The sequence below is a fragment of the Glycine soja genome, chromosome 4, assembly GCF_004193775.1.
Source record: "Glycine soja cultivar W05 chromosome 4, ASM419377v2, whole genome shotgun sequence".
NCBI classification, from domain to species: Eukaryota; Viridiplantae; Streptophyta; class Magnoliopsida; order Fabales; family Fabaceae; genus Glycine; species Glycine soja.
The window spans coordinates 330962-348925 of NC_041005.1; the positions used below are offsets into that span (position 1 = coordinate 330962).

The window sequence follows — 17964 nt, forward strand, 5'->3', positions numbered from 1 at the left end:
ATAAATACAAATCCAACTTTACTAAAATTAAAAAATAAAAATATTTTATCTTTAAAGAAAAAATAAATTAAACTCGTAAGCACTATAATCATCACCACACAAAATCACTTTTAAACTAATTTTAGTATAATATTACGCTTTAAAATAAAAAAATTATTTGAAACTAATCATATTTTAAAAACTAATTTTTTCAAACTAAAACTTATTGTTATTTTTAAAAATTCAAAACTAAAAACCACCCCAAACAAGGCCTTAACATCTCATTTTAAAAAACTAATTAAAACATTTTTCCTCCAAAATAAGATTGAAACAAACGGATCTAAGTCATGTTTCTAACAACATACTTTAGTTTAATGCATAAAGATAAATCTGCAAACGTAGGAAAATCAATAATATAATGCTTCATGTCATTCGCTTTAACATTAGCGATATTTCCCCATGTGACGATATTGACAAAATTTTACAATAACAAATGACTAGTGACTAAGTAATAGAATGAGATTATAAAGCATAATATTTTAAATTATTTCCTTTCCCTTTACCATTTTTCTTCGTACATGCTAATTGCCAATAATTGGAATTACAAACAGAATAATGAATTTTTTTAAAAAGAAAAAAGAAAATCAAAATTTCATCATTGCTATTCTATTTACAAGTTCTAACAGGTAAAATCAAATAAGAGCTCCGTAAATTCCCCTACACTTTGAAAATGTGGCGACCCGATTCAACTGCAATTTATGGGAGAAATCCTTATAAGTATGTCAGAAATAAAAGAGAACAACATGAGAAGAAGCTCCCAGCCAGTTTGAGGGAAAAAAGTAACAAATTATTCACGTGCTGCAGCAGAAAGATATGATTAATCCCATCAATACAACCTTACTGGCAGAAAAGGTCAACTCACCTGAATAATTCCACAACCTTGCAATTTGCATTGAGCACGGAAAATGAGACACTATTATTCGAGAAGCGAGGAGCAAAGCACATCCAACCAAAAAAAACAACTGACCCTCGAGAATAAAGTCAATAAACCCTGATCCATCTATTAACATGCAGGGTAAGGTTGGTTAGTTTCAGAAACTCATGATAAATCAAAGGATCCCTGGCCCTCACTGATTGCATAGAGCAACTTCTTGTACATAATTTCCTGTTGAAAATTGAACATCATAGATTAATACCAAAAGATGCAATATCAGAGTAATGAACATACGTATGTATTTTTGAGAAATAATTCCTTAGTTTTGCCAAGTTTCAAAATGAGCTTTTATTATAAAAATAAGCAATTTTTTCCCGAGAATTAATCCCAGCCAAACATGGACATGAGAGATAATATAATCAAGAATTTTATGATGCCACAGTTATTTGGAGACCATTTTCATTGCACCATTTTCCCTTCTGGAAAATAAAAACAATAGAAACTTAGAAAAAAACACATTTTCCCCAAACAAGGTGTAAGGATGGGTTGGAAGACATTGTGACGTAAAAATCATTTCTCATATGCCATATCACAGTACCTTGGTAGAGTAAGGAGGAAGTTTCAGGTAATTAGCACATGTCATCACACTAGGCAAGTCATCATCTGCTGATTCTGAAGGTCCATTCCCATTAGATGAATTATTAACTGCAGTTGACGAAAGCTGCACCAAGGCCAAAAAATAAGGCATGAATACAACGGTAATAACAAATATTGACATGCATATATAACCATGAAATTAATATGAAAAAAAATATAGATGAATAAGCCTAAATATCACGTTATCAAAAATTCATTTCTGAATACCTTCCTCACAATCGTTAGTTTTGGATTTAGAACTGCCAGCCCTCCAGGTGGCAGCCTAGGTGCACCAGTAACAAATTGACAGAAGGCACGTTGCTGCTCTGGTGTGAACTCTCCCATAATTTCAAGTAACTAAAATAGCATCCAACAGGACAAGCATCATAAATTATAACTAGCTCTAATTTTCTATAATACACAATATTACTTATAATTAGGAGGAAAAAAACATACATTAACAATGGCAGGGCTCTTTGCATTGTACCCATGGTCGAATTTTATATGATCAGCAAGTGTCTCAGCCTGCAGTAAGATTAAAAACAAAAAACTTTTAATTTCAATGCCTTGTTCTAAATCTAATATTTTAACTAATATTAAAAGCAATAATATAATTGGGCAAAAATCACCTCCCACAACTCCCTGCGGCCGCAAAGCAAATTATCTAGTTCTTGAGGAGTAAAAATTTGTAAAGATGAGATATCAAAAACCTGCATTAAACAGCACAAGCATACAAGTGATGTTTAGTTTTGAACTAAATAAAATGAGCCAAAAGTAACTAATTTCCCCATCAATATCCTCTTCTCATCCTCCACAAGAGAGTCTAGCAGAGCCATAACTACCCCACCCATTTCACAAACAATATATTCAGAATGTAAAAAGTTTAACATCCAATAACTGAATCTTGCAATTTCCATTTTGTACAGGGAAAGTATAGTTGGTGATTGGGAGCCAATGTAAGTAAAAGAACAGGATCATATATTTTATAAGATCCCAAGTGGAATATTCAAGCATGAGAGATAAAGGAAAGATATTTAAGATCTCGGTAAAACACCAAATAACTTTTAGTGAGACAGAATGTCACTTAAGAATTTCAATGGCATGTTAACAAATTAATGTCATGCATCAGGTAAACTAATTCCAATCTACAACTACAATAATCTTATCCCACAAGGAGATGTCAGCTACGTGGATCTAACAACACCATTAAGCACGGTTAAAAAACAAATTCTCAGGGATGCAGTGGGAGATAAGTATGGGAGCATATATAGACAAGGAGGATAATGTCAATAAAAGATACTTTCCACTAGAAAGGGGAGAGGGAAACACCTTGTTTTAGAAAAATAACATGCTCCACACCAACAATGTGTACATTTAAAGTTAAATTACTAATTATTAAGAACAGCATAAAACCTGGTTAAACCCTGCTCTAAATGCTTCTATTTGCCGCATGATTCCAGTCTTGACAGTTGCATCGATCACCAAGGATATATACTCCTCCAAATTGTTGATATCAACCTGAGAATTTGAGAGTAAGTTAAAGGAAATTTTCATAACAGAAGAACCAAGATCTATAGACTAGCTCAGGGTTTAACTCCATACAATTTCATCTCCTGGCTTCAAGGTGTATTCAGGATAACCAGGGAGAGTAAAATCTAAGCAAAGATCTTCGATTGGTGCACCATGAAAATACAAGTTAACAATTGTATCTGTATAGCTACCACCAATAGATTCTATATAATGTTTCCGACAAACAAGGGCATTGAACTCTTGTAAAGTCTTCCCAAGCTCAGCATCAATGAACAGAATGTCATGCAAATCAAGATCCTGCCACAAAGTGAAGGTTAGGTTCATTGACTAGAATAAATTGACCATCAGATTAACAATAAAAAATGAAAATGGTTAAAACATCAATATTGCACAACATACTTGGCAGAGAACAAGCTTATAAAATGCCACTGACAATGGCAGGTCCAGTAGTCGTCCGTCTTGAAGAGCTTTAGCCATAACACGACCTAGCAGCCGGAAATACTCAATGACTTTTGAAAACTGGCTACTCTCTGAAGCATCAGAATTTGTAGGCCATGGCCGAGGAAACAACCCCAGAGGAGCTTGAACAAGTTCTCCATCTCCAGCCAAATTAGGCCCAGAGCCTTCACTTTTCTTTTTCTTTTCATCTCCATCTATTTCCATTTGATGTTTGTCTGAAGAATAAGATCTCCACATTTGCAGTCCAACTTTTTGCAAATCATGACTTAGAATTGTATAAAACTCAAGGGTGGGACCCAGACCAGTGCCAACTTCACCAAAATATTCTACTTCAAGTACAGCTTTTTGGCTAGAATACATCTCCATAACTTTTGCAGCAGAATCCAGGACACGATTTCGAGAGACACGAACCTTTTGGCGCTGCAATCTCCCAACTCTCACCTCCCTCTCAGTTGTTGAACCATGGCCATCAGCACCTTGCTGCTGTTGAAGTCGATACAGTGCACGAGATAACCCAAATGCGGTAGAATAAAAGTACTGTCGTCGGGTCTCAAAAGGAAACAAGAAAGGGCACGCTTTAGTCAACTGGTAACACCATAAGGGAAGATTACCACTGCATAGTGCAAGGGCATCTTGTATTTGCCTAGCCAATTTTGGAGTAAGCTTACCACTTACAAATTCCTCTAGAAGCACCCTAGCACCAGTTGTAACACATAGCTCATCTAAATCCAAGATTTTTCCCTTGGCAAAGCTATCAGAAACCATTAGGACCCTCAAACGAGGCGCAAGTTGGTTGAAACCCTCCAGCACACGCAGGAGTGCCAAAATATTGTAGGTGGGATTAGATTTCTCTAGATCACATGGCAATTCTCCCTGCAATATACTGTCTAGAACAGATGTCTGATGCAATTTAGCTTCTGAGCTTGAATTTAAGGCAGACCCAGATTTGGCAGATTTTGAAGTATTTGAACTTGATCCTCCAGTAGACGCCTTATCTGGCTGGTTTTCTGCCCTTTGATAAGTGATGGTGTAAATATCACCCCACAGACTGCTTCCATCACCAGATACATAGTCACTGCCAGCAAATCTCTCATCATCATCTTCATCTAGCACAAGCTGTCTTTGAATTGCCTGATATATACTCAGATTCCTATTAAGCTGCTTCCCACCAGTAGTAAAAATCAACTTCGGAGGATCATTAGAACTACCAAACAACAGGCACCCATGCCTATCTCTGCCGCCCCTGAAACCTCTGCTATTAGCATATCCAAGTCCAGCCATAGCAGCAGCAGCAAATGACATTGCACCCCTTGAGCTAGATGAAAACCCACTCCTAAAATCAGCGGAGTCAGAACCCCTGGCTGTACCAGCTTTGCTGCTTGAACCTGAGGCTGCATTAGTCTGGCTATCACTTGTTGCTGGAGCAACAGTACTCTCCTCAGCTGAGTCACCCAATTTCACATCATGCACTTTGTCAGGCAAGCAGACAGGAAGAGAATCATCCCTCAGCACCTGCTCAAAAATAAAATAAAATAAAATAAAATAAATAAAACAAGCTGATGATGCATTAGATGATGGTTAGTGGAATAATATCATAAATTCAATTACTAGCATGGATGCAACTGAATCAAATGATAGCATCCAATCTTGGAATCATCAATTAATGATTATTAAAAATATAAGAAACAATAGTACCATTTCTATTTGATAAAATTCAATAGCTAGAACAGAACAGCTAAACCAAATCATAATATCCAATCTAAACAACAATTAATGGTAGTATCCATTCTTGGAAACAACAATAACATTTCTATTTGGTAAAACTCAATTGCAAGAATGGATGCGCCTAAATGATAGTTTTCAATATTGGTAACAACCAATGTTGTCAAGATTGAGATTCTACCTAAGATTGGAAGGGGGATGCAAAATTGTAAAATGTAGATCATAAAATCCTACCAAAAAATTATATAGGTTTATGTATGCATAGAAAATATGAAAGAAAAATATAGATAACATTATAGCAAACTTAGCCTTGAAATTTCATAACCATAACATCCAAAACAAGTCATAATTAGTCACATACATAACACAACCAGAAGTCACAAAAGAAAATACTTGAAACATAACTCGAAATTGACAGATTTTTGGACTGCACATGATTACACAATCTCACCAGTTCAGCAATCTTGAAATCTCACAACGAACTCATTTAAGATTTTACAAGTGATTCAGAAAGGAAAGTGGCAGCAAGATTGTGAGATCTTACAATTTAGATCACAAAATGAGATATGAATAAAAGTAATCACAACAATAAGATGAAATCTTAGCAGAAGAAGAAACATACATCTTCATGGTCTTCATCCTCATCATCAGAAATATCATCATCTTCAATCACCAAAGCCTCAGCAATTTCAACAGGAGATATATCCAATTCTTCATCCTATCCCATAAAAGCAGGGGAAAATAATGTCAAACAATAAAAATGACTTAAATAATAAAAGCCACCACTCAAGTTTAAGATGCTACAGGAGACACGTCAACTGAAAGCATCATTTTAATCCAAAGCAGTAAAATAAAAGCCAACATCAACTAACTATTAGATGAAGAAATCTCACCAATGGTTTTTTATCTAACAAAAAGAGGGAAGGAGAATAAGCATAAGTATAAACAAAATCCAACAAAGATTAAATTATTCAATGTTATAAACCAATTTAGATTAATATTATTTAATTATTATGACTCGTTCCCAGAATTTAGCAGCATACCTCAGAAGTTGAGTCGCCATTTGCAGGTTTCATTTGAGCGACTTTATCAAGAGCTGCTCTTCTGCGCACTGTATTCCTTGTTTGGGGTCCTTGCGCTTCCTCCTGCGCAGGTTTTAATACAGCTTTACCCTTGCTCTTTGATGAGCTCGTTCCTTTGTCTTGAGATGTTTCTTTTCTAGGTGTATCTCCTATATTAACAGATGATCTGGTTCTAGTAGAATGACGATGGGCAGTGGAGGGAGTATAAGAGGAAGGAGATGAAACACCTGCCCCAGCAGGAGTTGTTCCAGATTCAGAATTTTCAGTGCCTACAGTAGACTTCTGACCAGATTCACCACGCTGGACACGAGCCCATAGAAATTCCTCGATGGCTGCTAGACTTGCTAATGGATCAATCAGTACCACATTGGATGAATAATCCCTAAGTGACTTTTCACCCTGGGCTCGGCAGAGACGTAATTTTATGGGCTGAGATAATGCACTTAGCCCAGAGGAGAGACGTGCACTTCCACTAGATGACCGAGATGAATTACTCAGCATAACAGGGAAACGCTCCAAGGAGGCCAACGCATTTTGAAGCTTCTGAACTAAGACAGTCATAGGAGCAACAGCCCCATTGTCAATGCTCAAAGGTAGTGCAACAGCTACAAATGACTTGAACCTTGAAAGTGCCTGTTGGCGAAGCTTGGGGAGATTGGTTTCTGATATTCGATCTTTAGAGAAATACCCACAAGAAAAATAATTTAGCAAGGCTTCAACAACACCACTACCGATAAATTCAAAAGTAGATACACTATCTCCTTTGCCAAGTTCCTTTAGCATGTCAGATATCACCCCAATCAAATACTCTTCTGTGTTACTAGAATTATCATCCAGACCAAATCCAGAAGCTTTAACTTTTCCCTTTGCCTTGCTTCTTTGGTCATCAACACCAGTGATCAACTTCGTGCATAGATTTTTCAGATGCAAAAGATCATCACTAACACCCACTTCAACAGACCCAGGATCAGAAGGAAAGTACTTGTCTTTAAAAGCTCTAGCAACTGAGCTAACAGATGCACGGATACTAGAATTAGTTGTTGGAGTTTCTACAGAACTTGGTGGCAAACCAACATTTACTGGAACTGGACTCTTTAAATCATCTGAAGGGTTCGCATCGGGATTTGAATTACCACTGCGCAGGCGATAGCGTCTAGAGCGAGATGAAGTTCCAGATACAGAATCATTATCCTTCTCAGCAGATGATGTTTGTGTGGATATATTGGTTGAATTTCCAGCCAAAATAAGTTGGTCAACTGCATGAACCACACCTTCTCTGACAAACATCTTAGAGAAGGTTCCAGGAAGCTTTTCCATAAGAATTTCCGAAATTTGCAAGGCAGGAACCAAAACATGTGGATCTTTCCATGCTAACACACCAGCTAAGAAACTATATCATCAAAGTGACAATGCATAAGTATTCTACAGAGAACATAGAGCAACAGCAACCCAATTGAAGTTCTAGATACCTTGATATATTTGTTACACTCAGTAAAGACTGGATCATCTCAGCTGTGCTGAAATACATCAATTTTCCAATGACAGAAAGACATTTGTGCCGAACTGGACCATTGACGCTAGCACCATATATCTGTTTCAAAAGCAAGACAAAACTAGTAATAAGTGACGGGAGTGAAGGAATGAAGAAGTCGAGGATATAAAAAATAGAGCCAGTTATTTATTTAAGAAGTTAAAAATTAATAAACAAATCACAAAATATAATTTGAGCATTTTAACAATTAAGTAAATTTAAGCATTGAACCTGCATTAAAACTGGGAGGAGATCCATCCCAAATTGCTGAAGTAACTCAGGCTGATCATTTAATAATTTCTCACGAGCCAATATCTCATGAACATTTCCATTTGTGTCTTCTTGTATCCCAGAATTGCCAGAAGAGGATTTTTTCACAACAGACCCTTTCACAAACAAGTTGGAGCTGACAGGAAGGGAAATGGTTCCTTGAGGCAATGGAGGCAGAAGTTCATTTGCCAGGTTCACAATCTCAAATATCTAAATATTAGGAAAGAGAATTAGGAAAAACTCATCTTTCACAAAAAGGGAACTGAAAAGTTTTCAAGGATTTAAATAATGAGATCGATGTCACAATCTATAAAATGAACTATAGAGATACCAACTACATATAACAGACATAAAGAACTCAAAAGTACACATACCTGATCCGCTGGCCTACTCAATGCAGGCGAAACAGAGGTGTTAGAAGAAACACCGGAACCGGATAGTATATCTTTAAGAATGCCACTAGTTCCAAGGAGAAGCAACGTTTTAGCTCCAAGAGGAGACCCACTTGCACATGTGGAAAGAAGGCGGATCAAACCCTGCATGCACCAATGAAGTCAAAGGAACAACCCACCAAAGGATAAAAGTATCAGATTTAGTGGCAAAGATTGCACTTACAGTATATGTTGGAGTGCTGAGAGAAGCCTGCCCACCTCCAGAACTGCTGGTAGAAATGAGAGAGGCAGCTTGTGTTACCAGTCCATGATTGCACAATTCATCTAATTTGTCTGGAGATGATGCAAATGCTTCAGCTATTCGTGTCAAACAAACAGAGGCATGTTCCAGGACCTACAAAAATTAACATTGAATATTATGAAAATGCAAGGGTAAGGCTGCGTACAACATCCCTCCCCCATACCTTCGCATAGTGAAGAGCCTCTGGACAATGGGGTACGAAGTTTTTTATTATGAAAACGCAAATAGATAATTGACAACATCAGTTGTAGGGATCAATATTTACACAAACAAAATTTCCTTAAAAGGAAGGAATGACAAGGAAAGTGCAGTTTTCATTTTATGACAAATATGACAAGCAAACATGCCTTACCTTGGAGTCGTGGTACTGAAGGAGGTTTGTCAAAAGTGGAACAGCTTCCATCACAAAGTCAGCTGCATCAGGAGGAAGCTTCTTGCACATATTTGCAGCAGTAGACAATGCCACCCGCTGAAACACATGATTATGTCAATATAGGCTTGCTAATCAAGGGTGGTAAACGCAAAATGAATTGTCACCCTTTGATGTTAGGATTTCATTGATTAGTTACCTGAACTCCTGTTGAGAAGAAGTCCAAGTAAGAAAGAACAGCCATCAGAGCTCCAGCTCTAAGACAGGCAGTTGGGTGCTCCTGAGAAATCTTCTTTAGTGCTTGAAGAGACTGTTCACATCAACAATCACAACTATCAGAATTCAAAGTAGAAAACCGTAAGGTGTGTCAAATGATAAGAACCTCGTTTAAGACGGAAGCCCATTTTCAACAACTAAGGGTTAAGGACTTAGGAAGCTCATACATCGTAAGACACAGATACATAATAAGTAAAGGCACAAAAGAGATTGACTGAGAAAATAACCTGCTCAGCCAAGTCCATATACTCTATGGTGAGCAGCCTCGCACAGAAGATAGAGACAGCACCATAATGCACAACAGCAGCACAGGATGAAGGAAGCACATCACATAAATGGGTTAGCGCCCTGGCCGCAAGAAGCATGACATCGGGATTGCTCTCGTGATTAAGCAAGCCCACTAGCACAGGAACAAATGAGTCAACCGAAAATGTGCTGAGGGAATCTTCAGTGCCAATGGAGAGCATGTCACAAAGCTGCGTCAATGCCTCAACCTGACGACCTTCTTCCCCATCGGCACGCAAGCCAGACAAAATCTTCTTGAGTCTGCCACTCTGATGAGGAGATGACGCAGAACCGCCCATAGCAGTAGCAGGAAGCAAATCATCCAAACCAGCACCAAGTTTCCGAAGAAGCCCTTGAAGGGCACTACTGGCAGACGTCAAATTCTGGTGCAGAATTCCCACACCGCCGTCACTATCATTATCATCGTCATCCCCAACATCTTCACTCTCCATGTTTAACGCCAAGGCTCGCTCTCGCTCCCGCTCCGCATCCCTAATCCTAACATCCTGTTCCTTCTCCTTCCCTTTGTCCGAATTTTCCCTATCGAAATTCTTGCCACGGCGATCACGTCGGGACCCGGAGGATTCATTGGTGGGGTCCATGAAAGAAATGGAACCGGAGTTGTTGTTGTTGTTGTTATTCCTGGCGGAACGAGAACGTGTATTAACAGGTAGGATGGAAGAAGAAGAAGAAGAAAGACGAGAGCGCTTGGCTGAACGAGAAGGGGTGGTGGACGAGGATGAAGGGGCAGCTGAGGAAGCCTCCGCCCGCTTCCGACTCCGAGTTTCCATACAAAACCCACACTCACCCTTCAATTTGTCTCACCTATCCCCGATCGATCGATTGGATTAATCCGTTGCATCTCAGACAAATGTATTAAATTAAAATCAAAATCGGCGGAAACCCTAAATCCAAGGAAAATCCCCAATCTAGTGTAGAGAGAGAGAGAGAGAGGAGGAGGAGGAGGAAATTGTTGCATGAAAACCCTAAGGTGAGGAGCGAGAGGGAGAGAATAAAAAGACAGAGATATCAAATACCCCTTTTATACGTAACTTAACTTTGTTTGCACAACAACAACACTCTAAGTGAGAACTCGCTTGCTGCCTCCGCGTCGTTTTCGGCTCATTGAAAATTACTACATTTCATATCACCCATATCTTATCAAATTTAAATTTAAATACTTGTCCCCCAGAAACATACATATATTTTATTAATCAATTTTATTTAATCTTCCACTACAAATTCTATCCGTTTTAATCTATGTTGATGTAAAAAATGGGGGTGGTGGGGGAGAAATAAATATTGGTAGATTCAACATAAATAAAGTAAAACAGAAAATAATATTTAAATTAAAATAATTTGGTAGATTAAAAATTAACATAAATTATTTATTATTATTATTTAACTTTTAATATATAATAATAATCATCTTTCAACTAACAATGCATCAAAATTAATTTTTTATTTTATGTTATGTTTTTTATTTTAAAAAAAAAACAAGAAAAGAATAATCCAAATTGCTACTTCCCCATTCCTCCTCTCAGTTATTGTTTGGTTTAATAAAAAGGAAAAAATGATAAATAAAAGGAAAGAACATCAAAATTTTACTATTTATTAAATAAAGAGGTAAAGAAAAAACATAATCATTTTTGTATCACCCAACAAAAAAATTCACATTCCATAGGGAAAATTTTGAGGGAGGGAAGTTTTTTTTAGAGACCACAAGCATCTAATTCTTCCTACAAGTATTTCATGCCGTAACATATATAGAATTCGAATTCGAAAATATTACTTAAACTTTAATAGTTTTAAATCAATTGATCTATGTGTTTAATAGTGTTTTTGTTTTCTTAAATATTATACAATTTTTTGTAACATAAAAATATAGAGAAAATATGTTAAAGATAATGTAGTAACATGTTTAATTTTTAAATATTTTATTTTATTTTTATTCATTATATAATTTATTTATGACTTTTCCTCAAATATATAATAACATGAATAAACAAATTATGTGGTAGTGTCACTCCAAAAAAATAGTGGTAGTAACTTTAATTAATAAGAATAACGTAATCATTTGTGTTAAATCCTTAGTAATAACCATAACTTTTTTTTTTGTATAAATAGTCTTTTTTTGGGTCAAAATGATTTGCATTACATGTTTTGGTTTGAATATAGGAATGGTGATCCGAGGAGAACTCAAAGACATCGGAAGTAACGGATTTGCATAATAATTTTACTTTTAGCACACGGAGAGAGAAAGAGATTGTGATTGTCATCAGAGCAAGTTTGGTCTGAAAACAAAATTAAGAACTGAGATGGATTTCTTTAGCACTATATTTGGTCATTTTGGATTTGGATTTGGGATTTCTATGGGTCTCGTTATTGGTTATTTTCTCTTTATTTACGTTCAATCCACTGAAGTTAAGGTACATGGTACAAACAAAACATGGTTCTTAACAAATTATCTTGTTTTGTATTCCACCCCGTTGTAAACCTTTCTCTTTCCTTTAGATAATGTCTGGGTCTAATTTTGTTTGTTTTATTTTCTTTTACAAGCTAATCAATGTTCTCTAACAAGTTTTTGTAAATTATGATCATAAATTATAATAATCCTTATCTTACACATTATCTTGGAATCTAAATATTTTTGTCTTTAGTAACTTCACTGACCATAAGAAAAAAAGTTTAAAATAGGTAACGCCACACTATTATATACGTCAAAAAGCAATCAAAAAAGAAAATTGATTGTGAATCTTTGAAATTTTGACATTTTTAATGCATTTTTTAAGTATTGCACCAATACATTGTTGGCTTGGATAGGATCCTGATATCCAGCCATTGGCGGAGGAAGACTCGAAAACTTTACAGGGAATGATTCCTGAGATACCCCTTTGGATAAAAAAATCCAGACTTTGATCGGGAAAGCAATGGGTTACTCTTTGTTAATATGTAAAATGCACTACGAATTTTAACTAAGAAAAGTAATTTATCGGAAAATTTAAATTTCTTTAATTTAAAATTCATTATTTTGATGTTTTCTTTATGGAGAATTTAAAATTTTAAAACAGAATTTTAAACAACTAAAAATGTGAAATTTTAATTTTTTTTCAAAAGTGAGAAATTAAAATTCTCTTCTTGATAAGAGAATATTCCAAAATGTTTGTATATTTCCTTTATCATCTTCATCCTCTCGTTCACGTGAGTCTGAAATCTCGTTCTCGAACTCGTGAATCTTTCCTTACGTCGATAATTCTCTACTTCATGAAACACTGTCTGAGCTCACGCGGAGCATCGATCGGGTGCAGATATAGGGAGACACATAGAACGGTGCCAATCAGGGGAACAATTATCGTTGTCTATCACGCGATAGAGGTGCTCGTCGGTGCGAAAGGTCTGGGCCATGCCTTGCGCCGTTGACTTAATGTTGTGGTCGGGTATGATGGTGTACGTCATTGTATCCCGGTTTCCGTGCGACTCCCCATGGCACATCAATATTCTTTTCTTTAGAAGCACACTAACCATATTTTTTTTTCTCTTTGCATTCATTTTCTTTCACCCTCACAATTTTAATTTTTTTTTATCCAAACACAAAATTTTGAAAATAAAAGAATTTGAATTGAAGTATTTAAAATTTTTAGAATTTAAAATTTCTCATCCAAACACACTCTACAAGTATTTTAACAACCACACTATTATTTATTGGTGTTTTTATGAAGGTTGATTGGCTTAACAAGCTTATTGAATATATGTGGCCATACCTTGAAAAGGTATGTTTTATTATATTTTCGGACAATTATCAAGTAGCATGTATTTTTTCTTCTTTTTTGTGTGATTGTTTGATTGAGTTTTTTCATTTAGGCAATATGCAAGACTGCAAAGAATATTGCAAAACCAATAATTGATGAGCAAATACCGAAATATAAAATTGATTCTGTTGAGTTTGAAGAGCTCACTTGGGTCTTTGCCGCCAACTTTTCAAGGTTAGTTTATTTAGATGTGGTTTATTATTAGATAAAAACTTTTTACTGGTTTGCACAAATAATATAAATATTACCAATGTGTAAACTATGATAATACCTAAATTTCACTCGTTTTTATCATCTGTAAAGGATACAAATCACAATTTAGAAATTATTTTTGGTTCTAATGATAAATCATGTTTTTTTGGGAGAAATGTAATAAACTAACAATTAACAAGATGGTTTTAATTTGAAAGAACAATAAAACATCTTAAATACTCATAAAATACATCTTTAATAATATATCAAATATTCATTTCGAAAATAATACATCAAATATTAAGACAGTTCAATTTTCATTTGTTTTTACTGCATCTCTAAAATCAATTACATTACTGGTATTTGATAATTATTAAGGTTTGAAACCCATACTGGTATGAATTTTATTTAGAGTTTAAAGAAACTTTGATCTATCAAATGATGCATTTTACCATAAGATCTTGTTTTGGGCTTCACTCATTAAAAGGAACCCTTATAAAATATTTTTTTTGTTAAAATGGTTTATCTCTTTAAAAAAAAAAAAATATCACGTATACTTTTTTTATTGATAAATATTAGTTGTTCATTTTTTGTTAGTGGAAGAATTAATGTATACAATCTCTCTATTCTCTTTTTTTATATCACCACTAAGTCAACTTTATGACCCCTACAAAATACTTATGTGTTTGTTTTATAAATGCAATTATTCTATTTTTTACTAACTTATTTGTGATTCTATGTGAATTTTTCCATTTTTCTTATTGAATGCATAATTTATTCTCAATAAGAATGAAAGTTTATGAGACTGACGAAAAAGAGTTAATTATGGAGTCTTCTGTAAAATGGGCTGGAAATCCTAATGCCATTGTTGCTCTTAAGAAATTTGGGTTGAAAGCAACTATCCAGGTAATTATTTTTTATTGTGAAAGTAAAATACGGTGTAAGGTTAGGGGAAGTTAGATGTTTCTTGGTTCTAAGAGTTTTATATTCTCTCGGGTGATGGATTTGCAAGCTTTTCTTGTACCTCCTATTACTTTGAAACCCTTGATTTCGAGTTTTCCATGCTTTGCAAATATCTATGTGTCTCTCATGAAAAAAGGTTTGTATTAGACAAGTCTATTACTTCCTCTACCTATTTTTTCACTTAAATACGTGCAAAGCATTTTATATACACGTGACATTAGGGACTACAATATTTCATAGCCTTGTAATGGTTGTGATAAGTGTTATTAAGATTAGCCTGGTCCAATAAGTTGGACCGATTCAACCAAAAGTCTGTTCAATTTTATTTTTGGATAAAAAATGCTATTAACATGGTTATGACGTCAATGAGCTACATTAAACTAGGTTAACCAGTGAAAATCCATCTAGGTGAACCCATTATTGAATCCAAAATTCAAATACTTTGCTAAATCGAGTATTCTTTCATTGGTCCACCCTTGCACTTGGCATACCAAAATGACCCATCAAAGTCATTGAAATTTTAAGCATCTTAAAGTTAAAAATGTGTCTACCAAAATGTTTTGCCATGCTTTAAGATATATGGAAGTGAAAATCATTTATCAAACTAGTTTTTTTTACCAAGTAGGTTATTATTGATGAAAATCTATGCATCCTGTTTTAATTAGTTGGAGACGCGGGATAGAGAGATAAGAGACAATGGATATTATTTTCTTGCGTATAAGATGTGTTATGATGTTATGCAATATTTGAGGAAAAAGAAAACACTTTGATTCCTCCTGTACCCCAAATTGGAGGGAAAGAAAGAGATGGGTGTTGTAGCTATGTATAGAATATTTTCTTATTTAGGGTAATTAGGATCAGACTTCCTAATTATTTCAGAGAAAAAAATGGTATGTTAGCTGCCATTTATGTATGATCCATAAGTGAGACACTTGCAAGTTGTAATCAAAATTCTTCAGTATTTGAAAAGTAGTTTAGGAAGGGAACTATTGATTAAGAAGGAGAGCAAGGTATCACTAGAGGTGTATACACATGCGGATTATGTTGGACTGATTATTGATAGGAGATCCAACTCAGGCTATTGCATGTTCTTAGGTGGTAATTTGGTAATATGGAGAAGCAAGAAACAAAACAGGGTAGCAAGGTCTAGTGTGGTACTAAGATTCAAGCTAGGGCTCACGGTGTTTGTGAACTGTAATGAATAAAATCATACTTGATGACCTTAAACTTAAATGAGGACCCTATGAAGCTACCTTGTGACAGGAAGTCATCCATGAGCATTGCTCACAGTCCAATGTAACATGACTGGATGAAACACATACTCCTTGTTTGGATATCATGGAAAAGAGAAGAAAGGAAGAATTGTGTGGAAATATAGCATGCATGTGTGTAATGTGTTTGGTTGGGAAGAATTGTGTGGAATTTTTTTAATTTTGATGTGGGTCCCACACTTTTTACTTCTTTCCTACCAAACCACTTTAGGTCAAATATTTCTTTATTTCCTCACAACCAAACTCACCCATATAATCCAACACTTCGTCATGGTAAAATTAGATAGTGGTCTCATAGCTAGTAAACATGTCCCTTTGAACTTCAATTGATATGTATTAACCAAGGGACTTCCCAGAGTGCTTTCAAGAGACAAACATGAGAAAACCCTCCCAAATACAAGTTTTTTTGGACAAACTTTAGAAATCCTCCCCATTACATGACCCCCCTTACTTCGGGTAGTACCTTCTCTCGTCACAAGGACCTTTATTTATAGTGATGGTGAATGACTCCATTCACGAATGTGATTTAGTGACTTTTATTGTCCAACCTCTAAACCTATCCTCTCATGGTAATGGAGTTTTCCAAGAGTAAAGATACATTCCACTACCTCTTGGAATGCACCTCTTAAATTTTCATTCACTTGAATTAAAATTGGAAATTTGGATTGATTTTCTCAACTACTAGCAAGTTGAGGTTATCCATTCACCAGCTCAAGGGGAGTATTGGGGCATGTAATTTTGTATAGAATATTTCCTTATTCATTGTAATTAGGATTAGACTTCCCTAATTTCTCCCTTACTGCATTATGTATAAATTAGTAGCCTAAAATCTCTAGGTTAGCATTTATTTCAGTTATTTTGTATGCCTATACATATGCTGTTCCTTCTGCTGTAAATTATCAGAAAGATAATATACTTTTCAGTTCTCTTTTCTAGTAGGAGTATAGGATGGAATAGAATAGAATGCATTTTGTCTGATGCCCAGTTCCATTCCATTCTTGTTTTGAACAATCTTAACCAATATTTTCAGAACTACATCAGTCTTTGAACTGGTCAAGGTATCTAGAACCAAATCAATAAATCATAATACTTATGTCTAAGTTTCAATAATGCATAATAATGTCCATTAACAATAATAAGTTTATATCTAGAATTAAAAAGAAACTGATAAATACTATAGGTTTAGTTTTCATTTTTTTAAGAAAAAATAAAAAATGTGGTATTAAGCATTTTTCGTTGATCCACTATGAACAAAGAATAAAAAATCTATTCTATGATGAACCATTTTAAGAGAGCATATGCCTTTTTTACTTAGTGTTCTGCTTCTCACTCCATTTTACTATTAACAAAATTTCATTCACCCCACAATCCCCTTCCCTCAACAATAACAGGTTTCTGGGTAGTCATACTATCTGGAGTAAATGTGGTTTATAAGTGAAAGTTGGTAGTCAAGAAATGTATAGGAGCATGCTGAAACTCAAATTCCAGTGGTAGTTAATGGGGTGAATTTCAACCGCGTAGGCATTTTTCTGGTTGAGGTCCTAACTGGTGTTTGGTATTTTTTACATAACCTCGGTGCTTGAGATTTCTACAATGAGGTTGAATGCTAAAGTCAGCAAAATGTCGACAATATACTTTTGTGAAGAATAAAAAATAAAAAATTCTCTTGGTTAAGTTTTATCAGAATCAAGAAATGTTGCTGGATTTACTTTAATATCATATCCAGACTGATGAAACCTGCTACACCTTGACTCCATATTCTCTTGAAACAGAGAGGTAGGGAGGATTCCAATCATCTTAAAGGCATGCCTGGTATAAAATAAAAATAAGTTATACATTCGTAAGTACAAAATTGAACCAGCTGCAATATAGCTTACATAAATTTGAAGAAAAAGTGTTTTCTTTCTCCTTGTGCTTCCAGCTTGCTGAGGTTACTTGGGGTCCCACTATTGGTTTTGTTTC

At 35.2% G+C, this 17964-nt stretch overlaps 1 protein-coding gene and 1 pseudogene across 1 annotated transcript; one reads left to right on the forward strand and one right to left on the reverse strand.

Annotated features, from left to right (window-relative positions):
- Positions 1 to 480: 480 nt before the first annotated feature.
- On the reverse strand, positions 481 to 10799 carry LOC114408398 (E3 ubiquitin-protein ligase UPL3-like). The gene is made up of 18 exons (XM_028371435.1): positions 9710 to 10799; positions 9406 to 9516; positions 9189 to 9305; positions 8759 to 8929; positions 8518 to 8679; positions 8105 to 8353; positions 7812 to 7933; positions 6304 to 7732; positions 5883 to 5978; positions 3479 to 5050; positions 3152 to 3376; positions 2963 to 3067; positions 2179 to 2259; positions 2006 to 2074; positions 1778 to 1906; positions 1512 to 1634; positions 902 to 1144; positions 481 to 728 (listed from the first exon to the last, which is right to left on the reverse strand). Exons 1-17 carry the CDS (start codon positions 10556 to 10558, stop codon positions 1079 to 1081), a joined length of 5676 nt encoding a protein of 1891 aa, XP_028227236.1. The 5' UTR covers positions 10559 to 10799; the 3' UTR covers positions 481 to 728; positions 902 to 1078.
- Positions 10800 to 12085: 1286 nt separating this feature from the next.
- On the forward strand, positions 12086 to 14728 carry LOC114408267 (annotated as a pseudogene).
- Positions 14729 to 17964: the final 3236 nt, after the last annotated feature.